The sequence below is a fragment of the Tachyglossus aculeatus genome, chromosome 24 (genome assembly GCF_015852505.1).
Source record: "Tachyglossus aculeatus isolate mTacAcu1 chromosome 24, mTacAcu1.pri, whole genome shotgun sequence".
NCBI lineage: Eukaryota > Metazoa > Chordata > Mammalia > Monotremata > Tachyglossidae > Tachyglossus > Tachyglossus aculeatus.
In genome coordinates, this window is record NC_052089.1 from 16,383,091 (window position 1) to 16,400,186 (window position 17,096).

Sequence of the window (17,096 nt, forward strand, 5' to 3'; positions counted from 1 at the left end):
AAATGGATTATTTTAGCATCAAAGCACTATAATAAATGAATTTTAATTGAGGCAGACTTCCATTTCACTTTAAAAACTAATCTAAAATTTAAATCAATTGATATTTATTTTATAAAATAAATCCAGCCCTAAAAGAGTTTGTAAATAGGACCAAAACTCAGATTCTGAATATTCCAGTATAAACTATTTACATAAAATATTTCAAAAGAACCATATCAGCCTGTATATGACCACAATTATGATTATGAATATCATTTCATTTCCTGAGCTCATGGGTCTTTCCATCCTCTCTCCTGTTGGAATGTTCACCCCCAAATTTCCCCAAAACCCAAACTCACTCTGAAAGTTCAGCATGGGAAACTCTCATATTTGAAATCTGCATGGGAAGTTTAGCTCCAACAATGTGTAGCAATTATCAGTCTGATGATGTAAACAGTGATTTATTAAGCCAATTCTCCTTTAAGGTTGAAATATCTTACTGAATAACTTCACAGCTGGAATCCTTCCCAGAACCTTCACTAGATGACACAGTAAAAGACCAATCTTCCGTAGACACTTAATGAAGACATGGTTCAAGGGGTTTTCTGTTCTAGAGATCACTTTGCACACCAGGAGAAAAGGAAAACAGTGGATTTCTGCACTTAAAGGCTGCAATCAAAGCAGGATAGGGAAACTAACAAATATATTACTTATAAAATCACTTACAGTGGTTTCCCTTTGGATTCGCAAGTCAAAATTATAGACTGTCCTTCGTGTGGTATCGGAATTGAAGGTGTAATCTTAACTGAAGGTGTATCTAGAAAAAAATGAGGGAATTACCAGAATTATTTTGCAGAAATATTAACATGATATAATTTAAGTGCTACAAAACTATTTCCAAATTTAGACAGTATTCATTTGTATCCTTATGAGTCAGGTAAGTGCCATTGATATTCCTTATTCAGCTTTCCTATAGCTCAGAAACATCTTTATTCCCCAAAAATCTTAAAAATTTGCTTTGTTGGACACAAGTATCATTGCAGAATCTGAAATTAGAAAAAAAAGAAAATGCCAAAAAGTGTTTAGGATGGCTAATAAACAGCCTATATGATTGTTTCTTCTATTTATAGATAACAATGAATACTGTTATTAAGGACTGAATGCATTAGTGTACATTTGAATAAGAACACAATCATTGTTGTGATGGTCTGGAACCTGTAATAAGCAGACAACAATGAACAATGATAAACTTACCTTGCATAATACAGGATGTTTCTAATAGAGCAGTAGTGTAGCATTTAAAATATTATCTGCCCTTCTATAAAGGGAGCAAATCATCTTGAACTATCTAAAGTCATGATTAAATTGGCATTTTGTCAAAAAAATTCATATTCAATGGAGTTCTTTAATTTTAATACCACCAAATCATTAAAATAGAAAAGATACTAAAGGCAATTGTAAAATATGTGTGCATATGCACAACTTTTAAATTTTATACTGTTCATTTATCACCATTAAAAGTAACATCTTGAAGGTTATAGTAGACATTTCAGGAAAATTAAGGAGGATAAGGGCTCTAGATGCTGAAAAAAATGATCATTTTGGACTTTTACGTTTCCAGTTTTAATTCCTCCTCCTTTTTTAGGAAGACAGTGGATTTTTTCTAAAGTTACTCTGCTTTCATAAAAACTCTGATGGTTCTAGCTGGAAAGGCTTCTGGAGATGAAAGATCACTGGAGCAGTAGTTGTAGTAATGATATTTATTGAATACCCATTGGGTGCAATGCAGTGTTGTAAATTAAACTGGGAAAGTTTGCTGGACGAGATGGGATTTGAGGAGGCATCTGAACATTGGGATTGCAGTAGTTGGTATGATTTGGGGATGAGGGGGGTACTGCGAATTATAGACCAGGGTAAAGAATGAGAGTCTAGAGGCAAGAGCATTTAGAATGAAGTACAGTTAGGTGAGCTGGGAATGAAGGAAAACAATGTGTAAAATGGGAACAGTTGTTGGAGAACCTTGAAACACTGTACTCTTTGGATATGGAGAGAAATTGAAAACTAGGGTGTTTTCGGCCTGAGAAAGATGTGGAGTTGGGGGAAGAGTGGAGAAGAGGGAGAAAGAAGAGGGCAGAGAACAGGCAGACTAGGGATGGAGCAGGTCAAAAACAATGTTTGCTCATTCACAGACCCCAGGATTCTGAATCTGTCACTGAGCATGCACCTAATCAGTGTTAGAGTGCTAGGGATAGCAGAGAAAGAAATTCAGAACTCCTCCAAGTAAAGTGTCAGGGCAGTAGCCCACACCCAGCTTTATCAATTATGCATCCATAGGCTCTGTAGACCTAACCAAAACACTTTCATTAATAGCCAGTCATTTCGATGCTATTTTTTTAAATGTCTAGTTGTCCTAAGTACTTGAAGAAGATACTGGTACTGATTAAATTAACCCACAGTTCCAGCTGCATTGTGACCATACAAAAACTAACGGCCCCTTCTTGTGTTGTCGTGTTCGTGGTTTGTAGCTTTTGGCGCTGTTTTTGCCTTTCTTTGTCTCTTTATTTCCAGTTATGTAAATAGGTTATCTAAAATCTATAATGAGCCTCTAAATTTGATTGTTAAGATCTGGCCAAGCTCCCAGTCTATCCTTTTTGCTCTTTTGTGAAATAACAATGATGGTATTTCACTCTTAAAATATAACACAATAGCTATTACCTGGTAACAAACAAATCATGAGCACATTAAATAGGTAATATAATGTGAGGGATTACAATATTTAAGAGCAATATCTTATTTTAGTGTAGAAAATTGTCTAACAGAGATCTCTTAATTTTTTCCAGGACAATTTTTCAATAAACAATACTCTTCCATAGAATAATAATACTAATACCCGTGTTATTTGTTGAGGGCTTGCTATGTGTCAAAGTCTGTACTAAGAAGCTCTAGGGTAGATTCAAGATAATCAGTTCCCACATGGGGTTCACAGCCTAACTAGAAGGGAAAAAAGGTATTGAATCCCAATTTTGCCAGTGAAGGAACAGAGGTACAGATAGGTTAAGTGTCTTATCACTGGTCACACAAGTGGCGGAGCTGGGCTTAGAACCCAAGACCTCTGATTCCCAGGCCTATGCTCTTTCTCACTAGGTCGCAATGTTTCTCAATGCAATAGTACCACTGAAGTTATTTTGAATAACATTACCAGAGATTACAAAAAATAGTAGAGATATCAACTCATGAGAAAGATGTGACCCAAATATTTGGAGAAGGATAAGCTCACTTATATTCATACAATTCAAAGGTAGGTTTCTTATAGGTTTGAGGTACAGACTGAAAGTATCGAATTTCCAAAGTAGCAGTTTCATTTCTAAAGCATTGAGGACTCCCATCTTATGAAAAATAAAATGAGAATACACTACAGAAGTCTAAAACAATGACTTCAGGAAAATGTTCATTTACTCAATTAGTGGTCCAGCTTTATTTATATATATATATGTATATATATATGTATATATATATGTACATATATGTATATATGTATATATATATGTATATATATATATATATTTTATGGTGATTACATGGTCACTAGCAAAATGCATGATGGGATGACAAAGTGAGACTTAATGAAGGTTTGTGCAGTCAAAAGTGGACAATTTTGCAAATCTCAAAACAAGATTAGAAAGATTTTCCCCACTGATCTAGGGGCACTGTGCCCTGGATTCAAGACTTATTTTTGTACATTTTTATTTGGCCTTTAAGCACAAACCCAATATTCATTTATCAGAACACTCACACAGATTACCTTTTAACCTTAATTTATAGTTCATCTTAATTTCATTATGAACTCCTGTAGCTTTCATTCAAATATTCACAAAAATGAATTTTTCTTGAGTAGATTAAATAACTGTTTCATGATCTATAAAAATGATAATTTATTTCATGAGACATGTCTGTAAACTATTTCTCTCTCAACAGCTAAATTTGGCAAGGTTGGTTATTTAAAGAAAAATTAATCAAAGCCTAATAAAGCTCTAGTTCTATCAAAGGCTACATACCTCATCAAGATGTTTCCACTTCAGATTTACCACAAAAGCAAAATACATGTAGAAAGACTACCCCAAGCCAAAGCAGAAATCATTTTTGAACAGTGTTGAGAGACAAAGAGGAAGACAACTAATAAAGCTAACCAAAGTGACAGTCCACATAGCTTGTCCCAGCAATGGCGTGAAGCATGATGGCTCCTGCTAGGACAGGGTGAGTGCCATGGAGTTATAGAGTTACCTCTACTTACACATTTTCCACTTGCCTTTGTTCAAGGACCTAATAATCTAATAAACAGTGCACACAATATTTGGTCCAAAACACAAGGTGCAGTGGGGGAAAAGTCCAAATCAATCAATCAATCGTATTTATTGAGCGCTTACTGTGTGCAGAGCACTGTACTAAGCACGTGGGAAGTACAAGTTGGCAACATATATGTCTCCAAAGAGACATATTTTAGGGATTGACTGATTTTTTTTAAAATCATGAAATTGATCTTTATTGTGCCTTTATTGAATAATAATAATAATAACAATAATGGTATTTGTTAAGCACATACTCTGTGCCAAGCACTGTTCTGAGTGCTAGGGTAGTTACAAGGTAATCAGGTTGTCCCACGTGGGGCTCACGGTCTTAATTCCCATTTTACAGATGAGGTAATTGAGGCACAGAGAAGTTAAGAGGCATGCCCATGGTCACACAGCAGACAAGTGGTGAGACAAGATTAGAACCCATGATCTCTGACTTCCAAGCCTGTGCTCTTTCCACTAAGCCAAGCTGCTTCTCAATAATGCCTCAAGTATGAAAAGCTGTAGAAAAAATAAACATGTTTATGTCTTTTAAAATCATGAGGCTATTGTTTGGAGGAGTCTAGAGCAAACTGGTAGCTTATTAATGTTCTGCAACCATTGCTGTGTCAAAAAAGGACACACAGCCTTGAATAGTCATGGAGATTGTTGGGGGTTTTTTTAAATGGTATTTGTTAAGCACTTACTACGTGTCAAGCAATGTTGTAGGCATGTACCAGTTTGCAAATTCATCAGGTGGGACGCAGTCAAGTTGGAGGGTAAACAGGTATTGAATTCCCATTTCATAGTTGAGGAACCTGAGGCACAGAGAAGTTAAATAACCTGCCCAGGTTCACAGAGCAGGCAAGTGGCGGAGGCAGGATTAGAACCCAGGTCCTCTGGCTCCAGGGCCATGCTTTATTCACTAGGCCGCACTGCTTTCCCAGCAGTGTGATTGTTCATCTATTTCAAAACTTTTTTGAATTTGAGTTCAAACCTTTTTTTATGGTTATTCAGCTTAAGAAGTAAGACTACCTCATTTTACAGTTGGGTTGAGTGCACTTGGGTGACTCAGATTGAAGATATCCGTCCAATTATCTGCTTATACACTTTAAATATTTCAGGAGAGAAAACTGATCTATGTGTATGTGAAGATTCAATTACATATTGAAAAATTCCCAAACACCATCGCTTAAAGTTTTCAGAGTCACTAAGTCAACAATGCTGGTGAATTTTGGAGAGTTCCTAAGTATAAAGATAAAATATGGTTCAATCACATGCTTTATAAGAGATCCAAAACTACCTTATTGTGGGTAATATACAAATAAATGTATAAAATGATCATAGTTTGCAACCCTAGGTCTATTCTTTGACCCTATCTTGTGTCCCAAAAGATGTAGATAAAGCTGACTGGGAGGTGAATATACAGCTTTTTGGAAATGAAAAGGTTCACTTCATATCCTGAAATCATTAGTTCTTTTTGAAATGAAGGGAATATACCAAAGGGAAGAAAATTTTATGGCTGACTCCAAAAGGCCTCATAAGGCAACTCACATTATAAAGAACAGACATTTGATGATTTTACAAGGAGAAAGCATGGCTTATATTATCAAAACTCTAATTGAATAACCTGTCCTCTTAATGAATTTTAAACAAACAGTAATTCTGAAATGTAGGTGTAAGTGGGGAAAAGATACCTGACCAAGGGCGGCATAGAATCAGAGGCCAATGGGAATTACTGAGGAGTTGTTATATTTTTTAATGGTATTAAATGCTTTTTATAATAATAATAATAATAATGATGGCATTTACTAAGCACTTGCCAGGCACTATACTAAGTGCTGGGATAGATACAACCAAATCAGGTTGAACACAGTCCATGTCCCATGTGGGGCTCACAGTCTTAATCCCCATTTTACAGATGAGGTAACAGATAAGTAACAAGGCCAAGGTCACACAGCTGACAAGTGGCAGAGCCAGGATTAGAACCCAGGTCCTTCTGATTTCCAGGCCCATGCTGTAGCCACTAGGCCACACTGCATATTGCTATACTTCTGTTTTGGCCCCCACTTGCATCCACTGAATTCTATGATTACAAAGTAGAAACTATTTAGTCCTCTCAGGCTTATATGAAATAGGAATACACATTTTATTAACTTGTTTATTGCCATCCTTAGCACTCGTACATCTATATCACTTGTTTAGGATTTTACAGATTCTTAGTACAGTGCATTGTACCAAGAGGGGGTTCAGTAAATACTGTCACCATCAATCACTCAGACTTAGAACAGTGCTTCGCACATAGTAAGCACTTAACAAATACCATCATTATTATTATTATTATTTATCCTAATCATTCCTCTCTAGGTTACTGTTATTCACGTTCCTTTTGGAGAAAATTCCGTAGTCTTTGAATGCACTTGCCTTCTCTGATTTTATGAAAAAAATTATTTTTTCCTATTTGTGCATCATCCTTTCTTTTTAAAATTTCAAAATTCCTGGTTAAGTATGCATTGTTTTCCATATTTCTTAGCCATATTTATTTCAGCATTTACTAAACGGGTTAAACAGATATTTTACAAAATGAGGTATTGTTGATTTATAAATCTTGTTGTCTCCCATTTTAGAGATATGGCATGTCAATCTAAATCTTGAGTTTAGATGTAAGATTATTACAAGAATTAATGATATTTCTGGAAGACAGTAGTATACAAAGGTCTATTCAGTATTCACAGTGTTGACAGCTTCAATGCGGGAAAGCTATTACTAAGCAAGAGACACTAAGAAGGCCACTTGTCAAATTTCAACAACAGATAGAGGATTTTTGACATTTCTGAAGGCCCATAGCTTTTTTAAATTCAGATCTTCACCTTCCAAAGGACAAAACAGAAAATCAGGACCCATCATGTTTCTAAACATTTCCAAAATGTTTTTGTCCTTGAAGATATTTTTAGAAAGTTTATTGAATGCAGCATTAAATAAATCTGTCATGGTAACACAATAAGCAACAAATGAACAATTACATGAAGACACTGCTTTAAAGACCCATTCTATGCTTTAAGATATTTGTCAGGAAATGGCTGAAGCCTTATTCTCATATATTTTACTTAAGTCTTGCAAGGAAGCATGGAAAATTTGGTGGAGAATTTATCGATATACTAGAATGCAAGGCCATTTCATTAAACAAGGCATACTAATCTCATTTCTTGTTTCAACCTTTGAATTAGCCATTGAAGTTGCTCGCTTATTTGTACTAGCACCAACCTTTCAAATTGCCGGCTTATATTTTCCTTCAAACTTTTTTTAAAAACTTCAAATATTGTAGTGAGCACTTCTTTTGATAACAGGATTTCAGCATTTAATTTATTTTATTTGATTTAATCAACATTTAAGTGTTAAAAAGTATTTTCGGATGTCTGCGTTATTTTTTAATGCTATTTGTTAAGCACTTACTATGTGTCAGGCACTTTACTAAGTGCTGGGTGGATACAAGCTAATCAGGTAGGTCACAGTTCCTGTCCCACCTGGGGCTCACAGTGTTAATCCCCATTTTACAGATGAGGTCCCCGAGGCCCAGAGAAGTGAAGTGACTTGGCCAGGGTCACACAGCAGACAAGTGGCAGAAATGGGATTAGGACTTGGGTCCTTCTAACAGGCCTACACTCTTTCCACTATCGTCTATGCTATGCTGCTTCTGCACTTAATAGATACCCCTTGAAACAAATGCAGGTTGTTTCAAAACCTACTGCTCATTGAAAATGAGCATTGCAAACACATCTAGAAAGAGTTGCTATGACACTGTAGCATACTATAGTAATATGTGGCTGGGATATTCATTGCAAACTTCTGAGAATAAAGAATTGAAATCATGTTTTTCATTTGGGCCACAATGTTTTGAAGCTCCCTCTGCTTCTAATGTGTTGGTAGGCTTTGAAAACTCAATAAACAACCTCTTACTCTCCTGAAAACTCTGCTACTTTGGTTACTGGGGGATGTCAGAAAACACAAGAGGAGACTGAAGGTATTCAGTACATATCCACAATTACAGCAGGAGAGAAAGGGCCTACTCTAGGAAAAGCAGACTGGAGGAGGTGATTACTTTAGGGAACTGCCTTGCCCTTGGCACCATAAAACCTATGTTTGGACACCCCAGTTGCCCTGCCTGGCCTCTCTCCAAGTCACATAAAATAAGGCTCATAATTTGACTATTTTAAGACCATATTTTTGGGAAGAATAAAAAGTGAGCTCTGGAAAATGAATAAAAATAATTCAAATGAGAATAAGGAAACAATACTTGTTTTTTAAAGCTGTAGATAATTACTTTAATTATCTGTGTTTGTTTTCTAATCTCCCTCTTTTAGCACCATTGATAAATAGCTCCTGTTGTAACTTTTTCCATCATGAAAGGAATAGATACATTTCACTGCACAATTGGAACAATATCCAGACTAATGGTGCATTCACATAATTTTAATCAGTATTTTTGTTTATTTAGATCATGCTGGAAAAGAAAAGCAGATTATAGTCCTTCATCCACATATGAAGTCAGGGCCCCAATAAGAAAAATATAAGCAATTTATATTGGTAATATGTCAAATAGTAAAGGAAGTACAGTGTCTTTTAAACCACTGTTCAAGGTGGCACATAGAGTAGAAATTATTCAAAATATCAATGCTAAAAGAGAAAGGTAAAAAGAAAGAAAATAGTTGTGGTTAAAAAGATGTCATTGGGAAAGAATAATCTCAATAAATTGCATGAAAGCTGTGGTTTTGTACTATTAATAATAAAAACTAGACTGTGAGCCCACTGTTGGGGAGGGACCATCCTATATGTTGCCAACTTGTACTTCCCAAGCACTCAGTACAGTGCTCTGCACACAGTAAGTGCTCAATAAATACCATTGAATGAATGAATGAAAAACAATAATATTTAAGTTTTTACTGTCTGTCAAGCACTGTGCCAAGCACTGGAGTAGATGCAGGGTAATCAGATAGGACACAGTCCCTGGCATTCATGGGCCTCACATTCTAAGTAAACTCGCCCCTGTCCTCCTGCGACACTTTTGTTCCTGCCTCCTCCTGAGCAAATCTTCTTTAACTGACAGGCTATACCTCTAGCTCTGAGGATAGGAAAGCTCTACAGCTTTGAGGACGAGGAATCAGAGAAACTGCTAAAATAGAATGATTTTTAAAAAGTGTGATACCTCCTCACTCTGCCTGCCACCTCTAATCACAGGCAGAGAGCCCTGTTCTTGGTCTAATGTAAACAACACTGCTCGAATTAGGAGATCTGGGTTGTAGATCCAGTTCTGCCTGTAGCTGGCCAATCAATCAATCAATCAATCAATCGTATTTGGGCGCTTACTGTGTGCAGGGCACTGTACTAAGCGCTTGAGAAGTACAAGTTGGCAACATATAGAGACAGTCCCTACCCAACAGTGGGCTCATAGTCTAAAAGGGGGAGACAGAGAACAAAACCAAACATATTAACAAAATAAAATAAATAGAAAAGATATGTACAACGTGGTTGCAGACTGCATATGCACTTTGTAATGTGCCTACTAAACTGTCACCCCCCACCCCCCACATACACACATTTAATCACTGGCTCCACTCTGTGCCCCAGCACAGACCTGAGTGGCAGGGATGAAAGAGTGATAATGGCACTGTGTAAGAATAATCAATTTTCAGTCATGAAGTCTCAAAACCAGGGCACACCCATTGTGCCTGATGGGAGACTTCATAATCTGTTCAGTCATTCATTCAATCATACCTATTGAGCGCTTACTGTGTGCAGAGCACTGTACTAAGCACTTAGAAAGTACAGTTCGGCAACAGACAGACAGTCCCTACCCAACAACGGGCTCACAGTCTAGAGGGGCTAGTGAAAAACACATTATGAAGCACCTACTAAACTTTATTAAGAGCAGGAAAACATGTTACTTTTCTAAGTAACTATATTTAAAGCCATTCACCTGATTAACATTTCTTGTCCTTGCTACTTAGACTTCCTTGTCCATGGGGGATAAGGATTGTGTCTGTGTGGTTAACTTGTATCAATCTACTAGTATCATGTAGTACATGACACCACTATTATCATCATCATCATCATCTATAAAACCTAATCCCAACTGCAAATTGGGGATTCCAGGCTGCTATGATGAATTAGGAGTTTTATGTGATAATCCAGAGGGTCACTGAAAAAATGATTTGCATCAGAAGCATGTCCTGACATACTGGTTCCTGGGGGTGGAGTTAATTAAAGTGTGTGCATCAAAAGTGTCTGCAGGACACATTTCTCCCTCTGCAAACCGTGGATACTGTCCCTGTTGTTCTAAGAGATTGTGGGCCAGTAATGAGCCCAAGTCCCAAGAGGGAGAATAATAGGTTGACAGAGATGCTATCTTCTCATATGTTCCAAAAATCTGCCAATTTAAGTTGCCTCCTTTATGGAAAACTTAATCATATTAAAATGACTTGGAAACGATTTGCCAAGCTCATGAGAACTTTGCGCTTATTTTTCAATAGGTTAGCCCCCACAGGGTAGAAGCTTCATTGGATAACTCAATTCAGAGAATAATTGACATGACTTTTTCCTATCCCACAAATAACTTGGTGGTTTGGCCCCGATTAGTGGTTTTATGATAATTTTGTAAGCGGGAGGCCCAAAATCAATTTAGTCTACTCCTTTAAAGAACAATCTTCTACTTAGTCACTGAGTGATATAACTTTAATGACCAGGAATGGTAGATTTGCAATTTCAAATCTCCTTTCCTATGGATAAGTAGATACCTCCACCTTCACTGGTTCTTCCCCAACTACTCAGGTCACTCCTCTGTTTTTTTTTATTGGTTTCTCTTATTCTCTCAGAAACATTAATCGTAAGTGTCCTAAATAATCCATTCCAGGATCTATTGTTCTTCTGCTCAACCAGCTACAGGTACTCAGCAGTTCAACCAAGAGAACAAATCGGCTCTTGGAGGAAGCCCTGCTGCTAGATTTCAGTACCTGGCAGCTGAAGTATGCCAACCAGAAGGCAGTCCCATTCTTCTGAATCCCAATTTAGGTTTGGGATACCATCAACCTTCCCATAACTTCATTCCCTCCACTTTTCCTAGCTCAACATCTGTCACTAGCCCTAGCCCTTCCAATAATTTGTTTTAATCATTCTCCACATTATACTTCCAGCTCCTATATAACGGTCAATAGTCTGTCCAGTGTGCACCAGCAATCCCAACATAAGATGACCAGAAGTGAGACATTTAATACAGGGTGCCCTTGAATAACAGAAATACAGTCCTAGTGAGTCCAATTTTCAGCTCAGCATTTAACTAGCTTTCATTGTGGGGATTTTCTGTGCCCAGCCCAATTTCTTTTCACCTGCCATTGGATCTATTTCTGTTTGTGCGGCTGTGAGCGAATACATAAATATCAGAACACCAGAAATGTGTTTAAACTTTATAGCCCATAGCATTGAAAATTAACGATTGCTCCTGCTACTAGTACAGGGAGGTAGCATGGCCTGATCGGGGGCAGTATCTCTTCATTCTTCAGTTTCCCTAACTGTAAAATGAGAATAATGTCACCGGTCTCTCCCTACATAATAGGGGTGTTGAGGGAACAAAATGAATAATGGTAAAAAAAAATGTTCTGGAAAATAAAAGCCCAGATCAAATTCAAAGGTTCATTCTTATTAAAGCATTATTACTAGGGAGTGTTCCCCTCCCAGCTCCCTACTTCAGGACGGAGGCTGATGCAGAGGTTGGATAGGAAGTTGTGACATACCTCTGCTAGCATTCTCAGTAACCGATACAAATCCCTAAAAGGCATGGATTGCCCTTATGGTGGATCATACCTGCTGAGAGCACAAATGCTAGTGAGACTGCCTTCCCTTCAATGGGACCTGTGACTACAAACAAGACAGCTCACATGGCCCAGGTTTTGCCATTACAGACAAAACCGATTTTGAAATATTTTTGACCCTTGCATGGACGATGTTAGACAAAAAAATAAATTGTACTGGAGTATTTTTCACTTGTAAACCAGATTTGAACAAAAGCTGCCAGATGGGAAAGGTTAGAGTTGAATATTAGCTATTTGAACCAGGCAGTCCTTTTGAAAGTTAAAAGTTGTGCAGCAATTGAACCCACAAGTTTTTGCATTATTTTGCATTTAAATCGGGATTTTGTATTTTCATCCGTCATTAACCTAATTGATCTCATTTAAACATGCAAATTGTGGTGCTGCAATTTTGTATTCACTGTTATTCTTTACTGTTCATATTCAACACCACTTGGGTTTCAATTGCTTAAAGTCTTTATTCTCTCAGAAGTTTCAACAAGAAACTTTTATTTTATCTTGGAACTAAGCATTTAGATAGATCATTTCCCTTCCAAAACTGAGTCATAAATGCCAAATAAACATATAGTAATCTTTCCATACCATTTATATAGCCTCATGTCTCTGCAGGGGAAGTCTTTCCAACTAATATTCCCATCATGATTGACTTCAATTCTTTTAAAAATTTTAATTTAATTTCATGGTACTTAAACTTTTCTCCGAAAGAACCATTAAACTAAAACATTTCATAATTCATATTATTTTTTTCTGCTTTTGATGACATTTGATTTATGTAATTGCAGCTGTGCCAATGGTGGAACACTCTTGAGTTATGCTTAGTTGTTTTCATTCTTAGGTTTTCTAACCAAATCTTATTCAATGCAGATATATTATTCCTGCAGAGAATTAAACACCAAAGACCCATATCAAGAGTTCCACTGAAAATACAAAATCAGACAAGTAAAATGCTATTCTGCTTCCCAGAAAATTGTTCAGGCAAGCGCAGTATTTCTCATCTGTTGATAGAGACCTCCCCATCCCGTTTTTCAGTACTGCCTTCCTACCAGACTGATCTGTGGATGACACTCTTACAGCTTCCTGTAGTTTGCAACTCAAAGGTTACATCTGGTCAACAAAATACTTCCTTAGCTCTGCAGTCACCAGTTGAATCTAACACTACATTTGAGAGAGATTTTCAGTAGCTCATGATGAAATAAGCACCATTTCCTGTGGTTTACAGGCTGGACTACTCATTTAGCACTTGCCAGAGGATGCGATGCGACAGGGGGAACTGCTGGGGTGGATACCTGTGGGGGGTCCATTCTTTCTGGGGAGAGGCAGTCCTCTAACGGTCTCAGAAGGGTGTCCTGGACTTAAGGCATCAGAAGTTGCCTCAGGGCAGTTCTCACTGGATCCTGCTCCTGCTACAGAAGGGTGTGGGACTTCCTCACCAAATATCCTGGAAGATCTCCTTGGCAATGTTCCTGTAATTCCTCACCTCCCTCACCCTGTTCTGGGGATTAAAGTAGCAAACCCCAAGCAACTGGAAGAGGCTGAGGGGCTCTTAGAGGTGGTGGCTGCTACAGGCTGGATATTGGGATGTATGGGCAGTTGGGGCTAAGAAATGCAATCTTGCTTTAGAGTCAGGAGTATTCCAGTCAACTTCACTTCACTTCTTGACTTCTGGTAGTATTAGTAGCTTAACTGAATCTATCCATACACCTTTTGACGTGTCACTATCTCAGTATGAGAGGAAGAGAGAGGGGGAAGAAGTGATGAAGACAGAGTGTGAGAGGGAGCGAGTGGAATATATCCCTACCCCATTTTCAGGTTTTTCCTAATTTCTGGAGATATCTCATATTCCTTTCAGGCCACTAAACTTGCCATTTTATAAGAAGCTGTAAAGATGTGTCAGTGTCAGATGGAGGTGGTTCTTGAATGTTTCTGGGGTCAGAGAGGGTGTGAGCGGTAGGAGGGTCTGAGAGTACAGCTGTTCAGCCTGGTCCCAAAAGAAAAAGTCCAGAGACTCTCTCTGAGGTTCAGGAAACAACTAAACAACTCTTTGAGAGGTGAGCATCCTTTTCCAGACAGGTTGAAAATCAGCTTGTTTTTCTATGGCTGGGGTAAATGGCCTCCTTGACACGAGATTTGCTGCATTAGAAAGGACGTTTACTAATACCACTAACTGTATTTACTAAGATCCTATATGTGCATGATACTGAACTAGTTTTTGTAGAAAACAAGGTGTAACGAGGTGGGTCCCTTCCTTGAAGCTATTTCACATACTAAACCATCTGGCCCAATCATAAGGCTAGCATTCTTTAATAAATTGTGATGAATAGATCTTTCACCTGAGAAGTGGTGAACTAATGAGACCACTGCCCAACTAATAATGCTAAGTATGTATTACAATTAGTCTTGGCACTCTGCTTGGACATAGTCACTTGCATCTCTAATTTGATGTAAAATCTGAGTCACTTAAATTCCTTTTAAGATTTTCTTAGCTGCATTTACTCGAAAGGCCACTGAAGCAATTTGGATCATTTGAGAGCTCTTTAGCATAAAGACACTGTGAAATTCACAGTGTTTAGAAGAGATTATTGGATCGTCTTGGGAAAAACAAGGAAAGAATAGGAAACAACCACTGATGCTCAAACGATAATGCCTAATTGTACTGATTCATCCCAAGTTAAACCGTGAAACATAATTTGAGGCATATCTATAGGGTTATCTTCCACAGCATCTTAAACAGCTTTTCCTCCACTGATCTAAGTGACGGAATTCAAGCTCTGGCCATCAGATCTGTCACTCTGATGGCACACTCAAGGTCCAAAGGGGCTTAATACCATAAAGGGCAGAGGCTGTGTCTTATATGGATCAGAAAGAAGTCAAGGGCAACATATTCTGTAGACAGATCCCAGAGTATTTGGACTGGACAGGGCATCAGTAGGGAACTGGATATCCACTTACACCCATGAAGTCTCTCTCTCTCCCCTCCCCCCCCACCACACCACAGGCTATAAAATTTCATAATTTTAAAGCACTCTGTTATTTCACTGCCCTAAAGAAATATTAAAAATCAGACCCAATTTTTTTTTCTCAAGATTGCCTCTCCTCACCTACCCGCCTATAAATAACTGTTGAAAAGGTGAGGATATGGTTAAGGAATCTGATCTCCAATTCTCTACTCTTCTCCCTGTCTCTCTCTGTATACACACATATGTGTACACACATATTTATTTGCATCACTCTTCTACTCCCCCCCACCACGTTCTCGAATGTAGGTATTTAATTTTTAGAAAAGTCAAAAAGAGAACACATTTGATATGTGTATCATCCCTCTCCGGGGATCATCTATCAGCTCTCCCCAGACTGCCAACCTTATCATCTTTTTTTTCCACACTTGGAAATAACCCTTCAGTAAATCCCATCCTTTCTTACTCAGGCAATTAAGAACAAGAAAAGAGAAGCCAGCTTATGTTCTCTCCATCACTCACCAAGTAGTCTGGCTACACTCACCTCTGCTGCAGAGGGTAAGCGATATAAACTGGATTATCCTGGTTCACTGCCAGAGGCTATGTAAGAAAGTTACAGGGCCATGCCTAGAAAATGACTACTGAAAATGATTAGTTGGATTATTTTTAAAATTCATAAACTGAGCCATATCCTAGCACTATTAGACACATGGTACCAAGCAGAGTTAGAAATGGCTAGGCTCTCAGGCCCCTATGAGGTTTAGGGGAGAGTGGCAATTTTCACTCCCAGGCCTCTTAGTCCGTGGCTGTCCCTGCTTCCACTGCCTATATTTCTTTTGGGTGTGCACTTGATATTATGGATGAATAGACATAAGAGTTTTAGTTGTCAAGCATCAGTGATAAAAGCTATTCTTCTTTTTATCTGCATGGACTATTACATTTCTTTCTTTGGATAATTAAGATTTTTTTATTGCAGGACATCTGGAAAAAATATTTTCAGAAATTAGCACTGAATGTTAATGTTAAATACTCTCAAATACATCATAGCAAATGGGTTCACACTAAAGTAGACTCTAGAAAACATTTTATTAATGGCTATTATGATTAAAACAATGCCATTTTAAACCTCAGAAACAGCCATTTTATATTGCTTCATTCTCAGTTGATACCCCATGATGAGGAATTACTTCAAAGTAGAGTTACTATTTGAAAACTATTTAGCCAGTCCTGGCCGTGATCTGCATAATGATAGAACATTTCTGTCTGACTAAGAAAATAACAGATTACAAGTTTACAAGAAAAGGGAGGCCTTAGGGAAGGTGGGAAGGAAGTCAGGGGAAAAGGATTTACTTACAGTGTATTTCTAGGACCTGCATTGCTACCTGAGGTGTGGAGTTTAGGGATTCATGTTCTACTCTGCAAATTACTTTTACCCCATCATCATTTCGATCCACTTGGAAATCTAGCGTGCTGCTGACAGTGAATGTCTTGCGATTTGCATCCTCTTCTTTTAAATATTTAACATCTGAAACGGAAATATAACATTTGTAGTTCCATGACATTTCCTTTCAAAATATTAACAGACTGTATTAAATCAAGTCAGCTATTTACACCTTCTTTTCCCAGTTTCCTTACAAGTAAATATTTGCTAGCTTAACTGTCAATCTAGTCCAGTCTGATAAAGGACCAATACAACCATTTTCTGAAATGAATTTAAACAGATAACAGAACCAATTTTAAAATGAAACAAAGGGAAGAACTGTTTCCACCCAATCTCCAGATTTTAATCAGTCCTCAGCTTGGTCTGTCTGCATGCAGTCCATGAGGGTGAGCTAGTCTGCTTTCTTCTGAATTCCTCTCCCTTTGGTATGCATAGTTTTATGCCAGTCCCTGCTCTCAAGGAGTTTGCCATCTATCTTTATTTGAGATACAGAAGTAACGAAGATGGAGAAAGTGATTTTAATACACCAGGGAGG

The 17,096-nt window shown here is 37.8% G+C and overlaps 1 protein-coding gene across 6 annotated transcripts in view; it reads right to left on the reverse strand.

The window, feature by feature from the left end:
• CADM2 (cell adhesion molecule 2) overlaps window positions 1–17,096 on the reverse strand; it is an 861,189-nt gene that overhangs the window by 97,249 nt on the left and 746,844 nt on the right. For all 6 annotated transcript variants that reach the window (XM_038766108.1, XM_038766105.1, XM_038766103.1 and 3 more), the window contains 2 exons: window positions 16,475–16,645; window positions 706–796 (listed from right to left, as the gene is read on the reverse strand). In XM_038766108.1, the coding sequence (XP_038622036.1) occupies window positions 706–796; window positions 16,475–16,645 (262 nt within the window). The remainder of the gene's footprint in view (window positions 1–705; window positions 797–16,474; window positions 16,646–17,096) is intronic.